The sequence below is a fragment of the Populus euphratica genome, unplaced genomic scaffold (assembly GCF_000495115.2).
Source record: "Populus euphratica unplaced genomic scaffold, PopEup_1.0 scaffold68.1, whole genome shotgun sequence".
NCBI lineage: Eukaryota > Viridiplantae > Streptophyta > Magnoliopsida > Malpighiales > Salicaceae > Populus > Populus euphratica.
The window spans coordinates 738,335-749,636 of record NW_011499901.1 but is presented as its reverse complement, the minus strand read 5'-3'; the positions used below and the strand labels follow the sequence as shown (position 1 = coordinate 749,636).

At 34.9% G+C, this 11,302-nt stretch overlaps 2 protein-coding genes and 1 long non-coding RNA gene across 3 annotated transcripts; 1 reads left to right on the top strand and 2 right to left on the bottom strand.

Annotated features, from left to right (window-relative positions):
* LOC105132878 (4-coumarate--CoA ligase-like 5) lies at positions 1-3,940 on the bottom strand. Its single transcript, XM_011036607.1, has 5 exons — positions 2,641-3,940; positions 866-1,011; positions 697-764; positions 513-615; positions 1-420 (listed from the first exon to the last, which is right to left on the bottom strand). Exons 1-5 carry the CDS (start codon positions 3,872-3,874, stop codon positions 307-309), a joined length of 1,665 nt encoding a protein of 554 aa, XP_011034909.1. The 5' UTR covers positions 3,875-3,940; the 3' UTR covers positions 1-306.
* Positions 3,941-6,658: 2,718 nt separating this feature from the next.
* Positions 6,659-8,973, top strand: LOC105132876 (uncharacterized). The gene is made up of 4 exons (XR_843655.1): positions 6,659-6,878; positions 7,050-7,095; positions 7,181-7,237; positions 8,743-8,973. It is a non-coding gene; the product is annotated as an uncharacterized LOC105132876 (long non-coding RNA).
* A 1,100-nt stretch (positions 8,974-10,073) lies between these two features.
* Positions 10,074-10,999, bottom strand: LOC105132877 (uncharacterized). Its single transcript, XM_011036606.1, has one exon. It carries the CDS (start codon positions 10,887-10,889, stop codon positions 10,200-10,202), a length of 690 nt encoding a protein of 229 aa, XP_011034908.1. The 5' UTR covers positions 10,890-10,999; the 3' UTR covers positions 10,074-10,199.
* Between the last annotated feature and the right edge of the window lie 303 nt (positions 11,000-11,302).

The window sequence follows — 11,302 nt, the reverse complement described above, 5'->3', positions numbered from 1 at the left end:
AAAAATAAAAAAAAATCTGATGTGTTATTCTTTATTCAGATTAATGGATTACATTTTTTTTATACAAAGAATCATAGTTTTCTTTGCCTATTTCTTTACTGTTTACGGCTGTAATCTTAAAATTGAGAAGCATGGTATTTATACGCACTGTAATGTTGCGTCATCAAAACAAGAAAAATGAACGGATCATAGTTCTTAATAAAATAAATTATCGAGAAGTTTTATTAGAGCTATATAAACATGAACATTGTAGTTGACCATGGACGCCTGCTCTACTTATTCTGATCTTGCATCAGCCTGAAGCATTCACAGCTTGGAGGTTGCGAGCTTGATAAGATCCTTTCGGAGAATCTTGCCAGACGGATTCTTGGGTATTGCAGCAATAAATGCAACTCTCCGAATTCTTTTGTATGGAGCCACCTGGAAATAGCAGCTTCGTGATTTGAGAACAGAAGGAGCAGATTTGTGCAAAATCATTTGATAAAAATAATCAGTTAGAAAACACAACACACCTGTCCTGCTATGAAATCCTGGACAGCTTTCTCAGATAAATTGCTCCCGGCTTTTCTTACCACATAAGCCATGGGGAACTGCCCCACATCCTTGTCAGGAAATCTGCCATAATATTACAGCACATAATACAAGGTTAGATTGAATTCCCAAGTTCATTTGTACCAAGACATAAGAAATACTTACGGTATTACAGCAGCATCAGAAATCTCTGGATGAGCGAGTAACAAGGCCTCTAGTTCCGCCGGAGGAACCTGTCGCGGACAAGACCATTAGAGCATGCCCATTAAGTCAAAGTTTTGAAACCAGAAAGAGGCCAAAGCAAAAGAAATGATAAATTGAATCTTCTATTAACCTGATATCCCTTGTATTTAATCAACTCCTTCAACCGATCAACCACAAAAATGAAGCCATCATCATCAATGTAGCAGAGATCCCCTGTTCTTAACCATCCCTCTGAATCAATAGTGGATGATGTAGCTTCAGCATTTCCAAAGTAACCTGAAAAACAGCCCCCATCAACAAGTGTCATTCAAACAAGTTACAAGGGAAACATGCAAGACATCTGAAATCTACTCAAAATCAACATAGAAATTAGCACACATTGCGATTTCATTCAGTCGTGACAGGACAATAAACATTGGAAATTGAGGTTGAAGAGCAACACGGGAAAAAGCTTTGAATCACTGTTTAACAACAGGCATTTACCAAACGATGGATTTTGAAGTGGTACATCAACTTTTAGGTCCACACAAGCTTTAACTTTTAGGTCCACACAAGCTTTAAAAAGAGGGATGATTAGCCGTAAGGCAACTAAGAGATAAGAAATTAAGAAGATGGTGGGGCAAGGGGGAGCAGACCACAAATAACCACAACTTTCCCTGTCCTTTCGATATAAAGGGTATCAAATAATCAAGATCATCAAGAACATTATCTCCAAGTGCAGAACATGAACACTTGTTTCCTTCACCACTACTTAATTTTGTTTCTTCAACACCAACGGTTGTAATAGCATGAAGAGGACTAGCGAACCAACTTCTTTCTACACTATAAATACCAACTCCATAAACTATGGCTCCCTTCATCCCATTGGTCCACTACCCTAACTTTGTGCAAGTCCTGTAACATTCATGTCCTTGTTGATAGCTACGGCATAATCTAAAATATAGAAAGTCTTATTATATCATCCATAACCTTCACTTAGCAGCAAGCCGACTTCAAGATCATCAGTTAAGAAGTGAGAAAAAAATATTGAGGTTCTCTTAAATGAGAAATTTTATGGTGATTAGGCTGTAACTACCGATATTGATTTAACAGATTTAACAGGAGAGAGTTACACAAATAGGAGAGAACAAAGAGGATTGGAAATTATAAGAACTTAATTATTTTTTAATAGATAAAAATATTTTTATTATTTTTGATAGATTCGGATGTGATTTTTTCCCCTTCTTGCATCTATCTTTCTCTTATAGAACAAGTATATATATAGTTAACATATATTTTTTCTTGTATTAAAATGATTTTTTTTAGATTTTTTTATTTTTAAACTTAGTACATAAAAAAAATCTAAAAAAATAATAATTTGATTTTTTTCAAGTAAAAAATAATTTCAAAAACAAAAACTATTAAAAATCTAGTAAAGATGGAAGCATGATCCAGACCCTTCCTGCCTCTTCCTTTGTAACAACTTTATTATTTATTCCCTTGGAAAAATGTTTGGGTTCTCTATGTAGACAACCCAGCACAGTAATTGGATTTTGGAGTTAAATCTAATCTTGCGGCCCAACAAAACTTAAGGTTGCGTTCCGAAATTGAACAAAATGTTCATCCGTGTCTAAAAATGTAAGATCATTTCATTTCCAGGCAGATCAGTTCTAGTTCTGTCCCGGCAAGACATTAGCGATTTAATAAACATGCAATAATAATATTGTTTTTCTCTAATTAGATGTTAAGAAATATATTCGAAAACACTTTAAGCATATATCATAACTTAATTTTTTTGAAATAATTTTTTCGAGAATTAAAATTAAAATTAAATAATTATTTGACCAGCGGTCAATTATCATATTCCAGCACAACAAAAAACGACCAAAGAACCGCGGAAAAGGAAGAAAGTAGCATGCAGCGTACCTTTCATGACAGAAGGAGCTCGAAGCCAAAGCTCACCGGTCTGGTTCACCGGCAAAGCTTTACCACTCTCCGGGTCCACAATCTTAGCCTCCGTATTCGGCGACAAAAGCCCTGCCGTACCATACCTCCTACTCTCCTCCAACGTATCCGTCGAGGCGCCAATCGCCGTCGACTCAGTCAGACCATAACCTTGCAAAATCGTGATCCCTGGATACTTATTCGAAAACCCTTCAATCACTTCCTTACTCAATGGAGCCCCACCAGATAAAACCGATTGCAACGAGCTCAAATCATACTTCATCTTTATCTGATCAGCCCCATTAATCATCGCTACAAGAATCGGCGGCACCAGTGGTAAATAAGTGGCCCGGTATTTTTCAATTGTTGATAACATCTCTCCCATTTCGAATTTCGAGAGAACGATGATCGTTGATCCTGATGCCAGAATTCCTGTGGCAAACGCTGCTAAACCGTAGATGTGAAACATCGGGACCGTGCAAACAAATGTGTGTCTTCCTTCGTTTAATCTGAACCGTTCAACAATTGTTTGTACCATCGCGATTAAGTTCTTGTGTGAGGACACCACACCTTTGCTTTCTCCAGTTGTGCCTGAAGAGTAGAGAAGCGTAGCTGGGTCGTCCTGGTTAACTCGCTCTCTAACTCGGCTCTCCCTCGGTTCCCTTTTTACCATCTCGCTTAATGTTGTCAAAATGTTGGCTTTTGTTTTTATGGAGGTACCTGTCTCGTCGTCTATGAGGACGATGGGTAGGTTTGAGCTTGACTCGGTGAGTTTGGAAACGAGCTCGGGAGTAGTGAAAGCAAGTGAAGGTTTCGAGTTGGCGATTTGTTTAGCGATTTCACGAGGAGTGTTGAGAGGGTTAGTGGTGGTAATTATGGCGCCTAACCACATGACGGAGAGGCAAACGATGGGGAAGAAAATGGAGTTTGGAGAAAGTAAGAGGATCACTTGACCTTTGCGGATTCCCATGTCTTGGAGACACGAAGCAACGGAATCTACTGCTCTCCATAGGTCTTTGAAGGAGAGTTGGCGGCCGGTTGCTGCGTCGATGAAGGCTGTTTTGCCGTGGTGAGGACGGGAGAAGATGAAGGTCGTGGTGTCTAGGAAGTCAGTTTGTGGGAGTGTGATTGGCTTGCGTTTGCTGTAGAAAACAGAGTTTAATTTGCAAAAGCCGCTTCTTGGGTGGACTGTGAGGCTGCTGCTGCTGTCTGCCATGGCTGCGAAGTCCGTCGTCTTGCTCGGAAGAAACAGGTCTGGCAGTATTTATAGACCACATTTTTAGCCGGTTGATTATAAACTTGGTCCTCGTAGTTTAACAAAAATTATGTCCTTAGAGTATCAGAAATAGTTAAGGAGTCCTTAGTTGATATTGATTATAATTGATTTAGTAATTTTCTTTTAAAGGAAAAAACCTTATTTCGTAATAAATTCTCCCATTTTATCCACTTATTTTTTAAGAAGTAAAAAAATAAATTAGAAAAAATAGAAATTGATGAAAACAATTCAAAACAAATTTGTATATACTTTATGTAACTACAAGTATTAATTGATTAATTTTTTTAAATTATAAGGATTAAGTTATGATTTACACCATGTTTAACACATTTGTTTTACATCTTTCTCAGTTCTCTGAGAGTTTTTAAGACGATTTTATTTACCGACACAAAAATGATTTTGACGTTTTTTTTGGAATTTGATTCCGTGGAAATGGAAACTAAGCAATTGGGATCATTACTATTCAAGTGATAGTATAATAGCATAATTACTAAATTTCCTCAAAGCCATTAAATATTTGAATTAGATTTCCAGGTAAGGTGATTTTTTTTTATCACGGTACAATTATCTTTTGCAAATTATATATAATTAGCTTAATCATTTTATTTTTGGTTGCAAGATGAAATTATTAATTTAACAAGAAAAAAATTGTTATGTCTATTACTAAATGACGTTTTTAGTCTTCTTGATTTTTTCTAAATGGTGTGATTATTTTGATACATTTGAAGATAAAATTAATATAACTTTTTTATAATGATTTTATTATTATTTTAAATTGATTTTATTTTTATTGTAGACTTAAATACCACTCAAATTTATTATTGTAATTAACATATACTAATTAGTATTAAAACAATCTACCATGGAGTGCATGGTACACACTAGAGTGTAGACTATCTCTGTATTGTTCGAACAATGTATGTGGGGTTGTTTAGCCACCCTACATAATGAAGTGAATTACACCAAAACGCATATGGTTTGGTAATAATAATAATAATTTTTTTTTTCTCTCTCTTTCTTGAGAAAAACACTGACCCTTTTAAAAATTAAAATCGCTCATTTAATTTTTATTATAATAGGAACACCAGAATTTTTTTCGTCGGATTGATGAATGCGTTTATGGATGAGTTGGAATATTGGACTTAATTAAGAAAATTGAAACTGTAGACGCCAAGAATTTCTTGATTTCTGTATATTGAACGCGGCTCAATCATGTGGACTGATCCGTTGAACTTGCACCGTCCTTGTGTAGAAAAGTTTGTCGGACAGGAATTCTTCAATAGGCAATAAATAAACCTAATCTTTGCGTGCATGCATCATTTAGGAACTTATAAGTTAATCTATCTCTGTGTGTCGTTAATTGTCGATCTCTTAATTGTTACTTAGCCTTAAACGACGTGCGTGGTTTCTATTCATGGTTCAAGAATACATTAAATTATTGCAATTATTGTGTAGACAAATTTTTATTGTGTAGTAGGTTTAGATATATCTATGGAGAAGAAAAAAAGTTTAGAAAAGCTAACATGAAATAAGATAAGAATAGCTATTTGATAGTAAATCTTTTTTTTTTTGTAAAAAAAAACCTAAGTGTATGCATGCTATTTTTTAAAAATATTTAAAATATAAATAAAATATTTATGCAAACATTTAATAAAATAAACAGATGATATTTATATAAATAAAAAAAATATTATTAACAATAATAAAAAAATTAAAAAAATTAAAAAAATAATGTAGATTAAGATATTTAATACGAATTATTTACTCAGTTGTTTTTAATAAATTTATTTATTAAAATTAATTTATAATAAAAATTAATACATGTATAAAATTTATCGGAAAAAATAAAAGAAAAAAAAAATCCAATATAAGGCTATTTACATTAAAAATACTGTAAAAAAATAAATGGTTTTATTTTAAAAAACTTTAACAATTTAATAATTAAAAAGAAAAAAACACGAGTGAATATGTTCCGTCCAAGTGACACCTCGATGCATAAATGATAAAAATGCTTTACACGTGCTATTTCTCGTCCCTTTGCCGTTGTTTCGAGCCGCGTTCTTGCCTGACAGTCACGTGGTCAATGGTGCCTTTGGTCACCAATTCTCCTCGTCTTGGATTTATTTATTTTGGTCCTCGTTTTCGTGTTTGTCTCGATATGATCCATTTTGTACTAATATGGTCCTTCCATCAACAATCGACAAAGACAGTTAGCGGTAATAATAATAATAATAATATAAAAAAACAACAAAGACAGTCAACGATGGCATTATATCATTCAATCATAGAAAAAACGAAATTTTTTTTTTTTGCAATGAATTGATATGTTCTAATTGTTAGAGAGAGAAAAAATTATTTTTAAATTTAAATAATCAAGTGTATAATGTACTGTTTTTTTAATTAATAATCATCTCAAACTTGATCCAATACCATATTTATTATTCATTGGATATAATAATTATTTAAATAAAAAATAATTTAATTGATTTGGTATTCATTTATTTATTAAATGAAATAACTATTTAAACAAAAACTCATTAATTTAGATTGATGTGGTAATCCTGAGTTTGAATTAAAGTGCCCGTAGACGATTAATATTTTGTCGAGAGGCCACAAAATTATGAGAAGAGGCCCAGAAAGTAAGGCTCGGACCACTATAATGTTATCAATACTATACAGATTCTAGCCCATTACTAGCCTCGACTATTTCTCACGACCGCTACTCGGCCCAATACCCACACAAGGTCAAGATCAGGTGCGGCATCGGGACGAGAAGTAATCCCGAGACAAAATCGCCATTGCGATCGATCAATTCAGAGGGGCAGAGGAGGGTGAAAGAGATGGCAGGAGGGCATGGAGAGGGCATCGCCTACAAGGGCTTGACTATGCATAAGCCAAAGCGATGGCATACTGTAACTGGAAAGGGCTTGTGTGCTGTCATGTGGTTAGTGGTTATACTTCATTTTTTTCCCCTTTCGCAGCTTCAATCACTATAGTTTTTCATGTTGTTTTCCGATCTGTTTTGTGATAGTTTACACTGAAATTATGGGATTTCTGTGCTCTTGATCTGGAGGGAAACTGACTGCTGGGGTTTTGTTGTAATTTGTGATTCCAGGTTTTGGGTATTGTACCGGGCTAAACAAGATGGTCCAGTAGTATTGGTAAGAGTGGATTCTTCATTGAGCTTTAATGAATTTTTGCATTCGGCATTTATTCACTTTTATGGCGTTATGTTGTGCTCTGCAGGGCTGGCGGCATCCGTGGGAGGGCCATGATGATCATGGCCATGGACATGGGCACTAGGTAATTTCTCTCACTCCTATTGTTTGTTAAAATGTCTTTGTTTCTTGGTGTACTAGTTATCTTCCTTGTTATAGATGTATATGCAGTGTAAGTATATCACTTGTACTGCCGGTTTAAGGAGCAAACGGTGATGTTATTGTTCTCTTGTTATTACTTGTATGGATAAGTCTTTTCCTCTCTCTCTCTCCCTCTTTTTCGTACAAAAGAACAGATTATAAAGAAACCGTAATGTGTGTAGCGTTTACAAACTGGAGGTGGTCTTTACTGATTATGAGAACTTACGCTGTGGTCATACATTATTTGATTCTTCAAAATAATGATAGATATCCCGGGTATTCTTCAAATTATCATTTTAGTTTTGTCATACACACAAAAATCCATGCCACTGATTGAAATAAAATGTAGAACTGTTTTTGTTTTGGAAAGGTGTATTATGTGATATCAAAATGGAGATGGATGGGGTGGTGATTTTTCTATCATGAGTTCGAAAGGATCTGTGTGCTTGCACCATGCTATCATAGGAATAGTACTGTTGATTAATAATAATTAGGAGAGAAGAGAAGACTTCAATGATTAGCTTGTAGTTATGGAGTTATTGCCATTGTAAAGATTTTCTTCCCGAAATTGGTATTTTTATGAAAATCTTGCACTTCTTGTTGAGATTAAAATCAGGTTACTTAAGAAAAGAGTTCTCATTCAAAGCATCTTTTAGATCACCTGCAAAGCTTTTGAGCTCTTTCAAAAGCCTGCAACCATTCTATAAGAAGAACTTGGCAACCCCCCCCTTTTTTTTTTATAAAATAGTTGGCAGCAAATAGCTGTGATTTTAATGATGAGGATTAAGATATTTTATGGCATTGGTTTGAGGAGAAAAGCATTATTATGGACCTCTTTTATTTTATGCAAATGAAAGTTGTTTACTGAACCCGAAGGCCCATAGGTATCCTTTCTATTTATTCATGCAAATTTCATAATGGGTAGGAAAACAGAATATGGTTGATGTACTGCTCACTTTCATCGTGCCCCATTCAAGAGTGGATGGCATCGTGGTTGATTATGCTTGAATACTTTGAAGGTGTTTACTGTTGTGGCCATTCTGCTCTCATGATTTGTAGCCCATTTATGGAAGTGGCATGCGGCAACATCTTAAGCAGCAAATTGAAAAAAATAAAAATAGCAAGAGGGGATCCAAGAAGAAAAGAAAAAAGAGAGTTGGAAGAAATATTATATTTTGGTTCTCAATATCATGCATATGTTTGTCATTTAATTTTTATTTTCATTTAACCATTACCGGCTTGGCCCTAGTTCTTCATTACAAAGTGAAGGTTCAGTTTAGTTTGTTGGTCATTGGTTATGCATGTCATGGCTATTTCTAGTTGGCACCTGGCATTCTTGACAAACATTTCATCTTCTTCCTCCTATGATTTTGTGTCAGCGATCTATTTTACCATTATCAGAACGTACAAGGAAATGGGGCAACCATAATTTTATTTTGCTGATTGCAGGCATCCCATTGAAGAATGAAGATGAATGGCCAAGCATGAAAGTTCAGCTCCGTTTCATTCTTCTTTTTAATAAATTGTTGGCAGAAAAAGATTCTCGTGAACATTGAACATTCTTGTTTGTGAGCATGGATTTTAGCGTGTATGTATTCGTCTCTAGACATGGGTACTTTGTTCGATTTTCATTATCAAGCTGAAGCTATACAGAAGACTTTTCATTTGCTCTGGCTGATATGAGCTCATCTCAGCGTGTCGTCAGTAAAATTTGTAGCAGAATCATAGCAGATCATGGTAAAATCACTACTCTTTGTGCTCGCATTACCTTCCTATAATCAAGATTGTGAACTATCACCCATTGTTACAAATAGTGATGGTTCGGGTCACTGTGTTCATAGTAATTAAATCATGATCAATACCGAACGATGCCTACCATTTGTTGTGGCTAAGAGGATTAATTAAGAAAAAAAGTAAAATAGCCGGGGCTCGCAGTTTTATTAGATAGTAAAAGAATCCTTTATTGAAAAGCCAAAAAGAATGCAATAAATCCTGTTCACACTGGATGAGATTTATGTATAGTTTTTCTCCACGAAGTAAGTGGCTACCCATGGCAATATTGAGTGATCTACAGAAGTTACAATTTCTTAGTTTAAAAATCATTTTACTGGTGATTTATTGCTGTTAATGAAATCTATAATTTGGTTTAATCTTATAGTTTAACTGTCGTGCATGTATGATGTAATTGTTACGTGTCCAATATCTTTTGTTTAGAAGAGGTAATCAGAGAACAGAGAAGCCTTTATTGTAAGTTGTAACCATGCCATGTAGACAGCATGATTCAACTATTTTTTTCTCAAAAGTCTTAGCTCTACATTTTGATATAAGAGAAACATACGTTACATTGCCGTAGTTTTGACTCCAAACTTTCTCAAAGCTGTCCATCTTTTTATCTTTAAAATAGCGTTTGGTTATTGTTTTAGGATAAAAAAATAAAAATAATTTTATTGAAAACAATTGAAATACTGTATATTCTATTTTGAAAGGATAAAAATTCACTTTAAAATTATACCAGATATAAATTTGTTTTTATATAATTATCTCTGTGACTTTAATCAAATTCGTTGATATCCATTTTGTAATTATTATCATTTTTTATTTTAGAACACTAACCAAACATAACCTAACGAGTTTATTTCAAGGGACATTCTTGCTTCAAGATTAAAAAGGATATAGTACTGTTCATTTTTATTTGAAAAGAATAAAAAGAATACATTAATGTAATAATTTGTGTTATACATGGTACATCCATTAAAAAAATAATATGAAAGAGTTACATGTAATTTTCCTCCAACAAGTAATTAATTAGTGGTGATCACCATGGCAAAGCAACCTGAAATCCCTTGAACACAGGGTTTACAGATTCAACAAGGTTGCCGAAGGGAGTTAAGGATAGGCTATCCTTCCTAGTTAGTAAGTATGTTAAGAAGCAAAACCCTAGTCTGGATCAAACGTCTGAACATGCACTCTAATTCAACTTCAAGATCTTCAACAGCAATCTCAACTGCCTCCAATCTTTTATTTGCACTATGAAGTGCAGTTTCATCAAAAAAATCATACAGTCTCTGGCCAGTTGATCGCAAAAACGTGGACCTTATAAAGGACCCTTTACTTGATCCCTGCTCCAGCCATGGAATTGAAACGAGAGATAATAAAGATTCAACAATGGTGATGGCAGTCACACTTACTTCTCTTAGTACTTCAACAACCACAGCAATGCTGTGGTCTACATGCGAGGCATCTGATGTTACAGATTTGCCTGTCATTCCCTTCAGTGATTTCAGGCATTTCAATGTCCCTTTCTTTAGCTTCTTTCTGTAGAGATTATAGGCTGCAATTTCGGTGCTAATATCTTGCTTGCAAACCCTTTTTCTACGTAATGTGAATTGTAAGTCTAGAAGATGTTCTCTGACAAGCAAAAGAACATCTTTAGATACACCACACACGTCCAACATTCTTAGAGATGCCTCTGAGACTTCGTGAAGCCATTTTTCTTGTTTCTGGCTGACAAGAGCTTGTTGGATTTCTGGTGAATGGAGGAGGTCATTGGCACAATTGTGCAAGTCTCTGAGAGCATTGAAATCAGGCAGTGCCATTCTCAACAAAGATACAAGAATTTTGTGGCACTTGTAAAGAGAGGATTAAGGCACAAATACGGGGTTCAATTTTCAGGTAATTGGCATTAGTGACCAGACTAAATCATCTCCTGGTTTTTATACAAAACCTTGAAAGACAGGCTATCCTGATCAAGATCTCAGATCTTGAGGAAAAGGACAATGAAGTATCCTTTGTAGCACGAACCTAGAATTACTGGCAACAGCTTTGGGGACCAAATATGTCCCAGAGGAAGCTTCCATTTCAGATAGAGGTAGGCATTGAATATTATATTTGGCGATTTAGTGTGATTTAGTGAGGTCTGCATGCACGGGAGGGAGGTGCCAGCCTATGTTCAATTCTTGAAAATTGCAAACCAGACAAACTGTCGAGCTTAATAAAGCAGAACAGGCCA

What these genes read in the sequence shown, in the direction of transcription:
- LOC105132878 (XM_011036607.1), bottom strand. Translation starts at nt 3,874, where the DNA reads ATGGCAGACAGCAGCAGCAGCCTCACAGTCCACCCAAGAAGCGGCTTT. An exon ending in TTAAATACAAGGGATATCAG is followed by an intron (nt 765 to 865) that starts GTTAATAGAAGA and finishes TGTCCGCGACAG; the next exon opens with GTTCCTCCGGCGGAACTAGA. An exon ending in AGGATTTCATAGCAGGACAG is followed by an intron (nt 421 to 512) that starts GTGTGTTGTGTT and finishes TGCTATTTCCAG; the next exon opens with GTGGCTCCATACAAAAGAAT.
- LOC105132877 (XM_011036606.1), bottom strand. Translation starts at nt 10,889, where the DNA reads ATGGCACTGCCTGATTTCAATGCTCTCAGAGACTTGCACAATTGTGCC.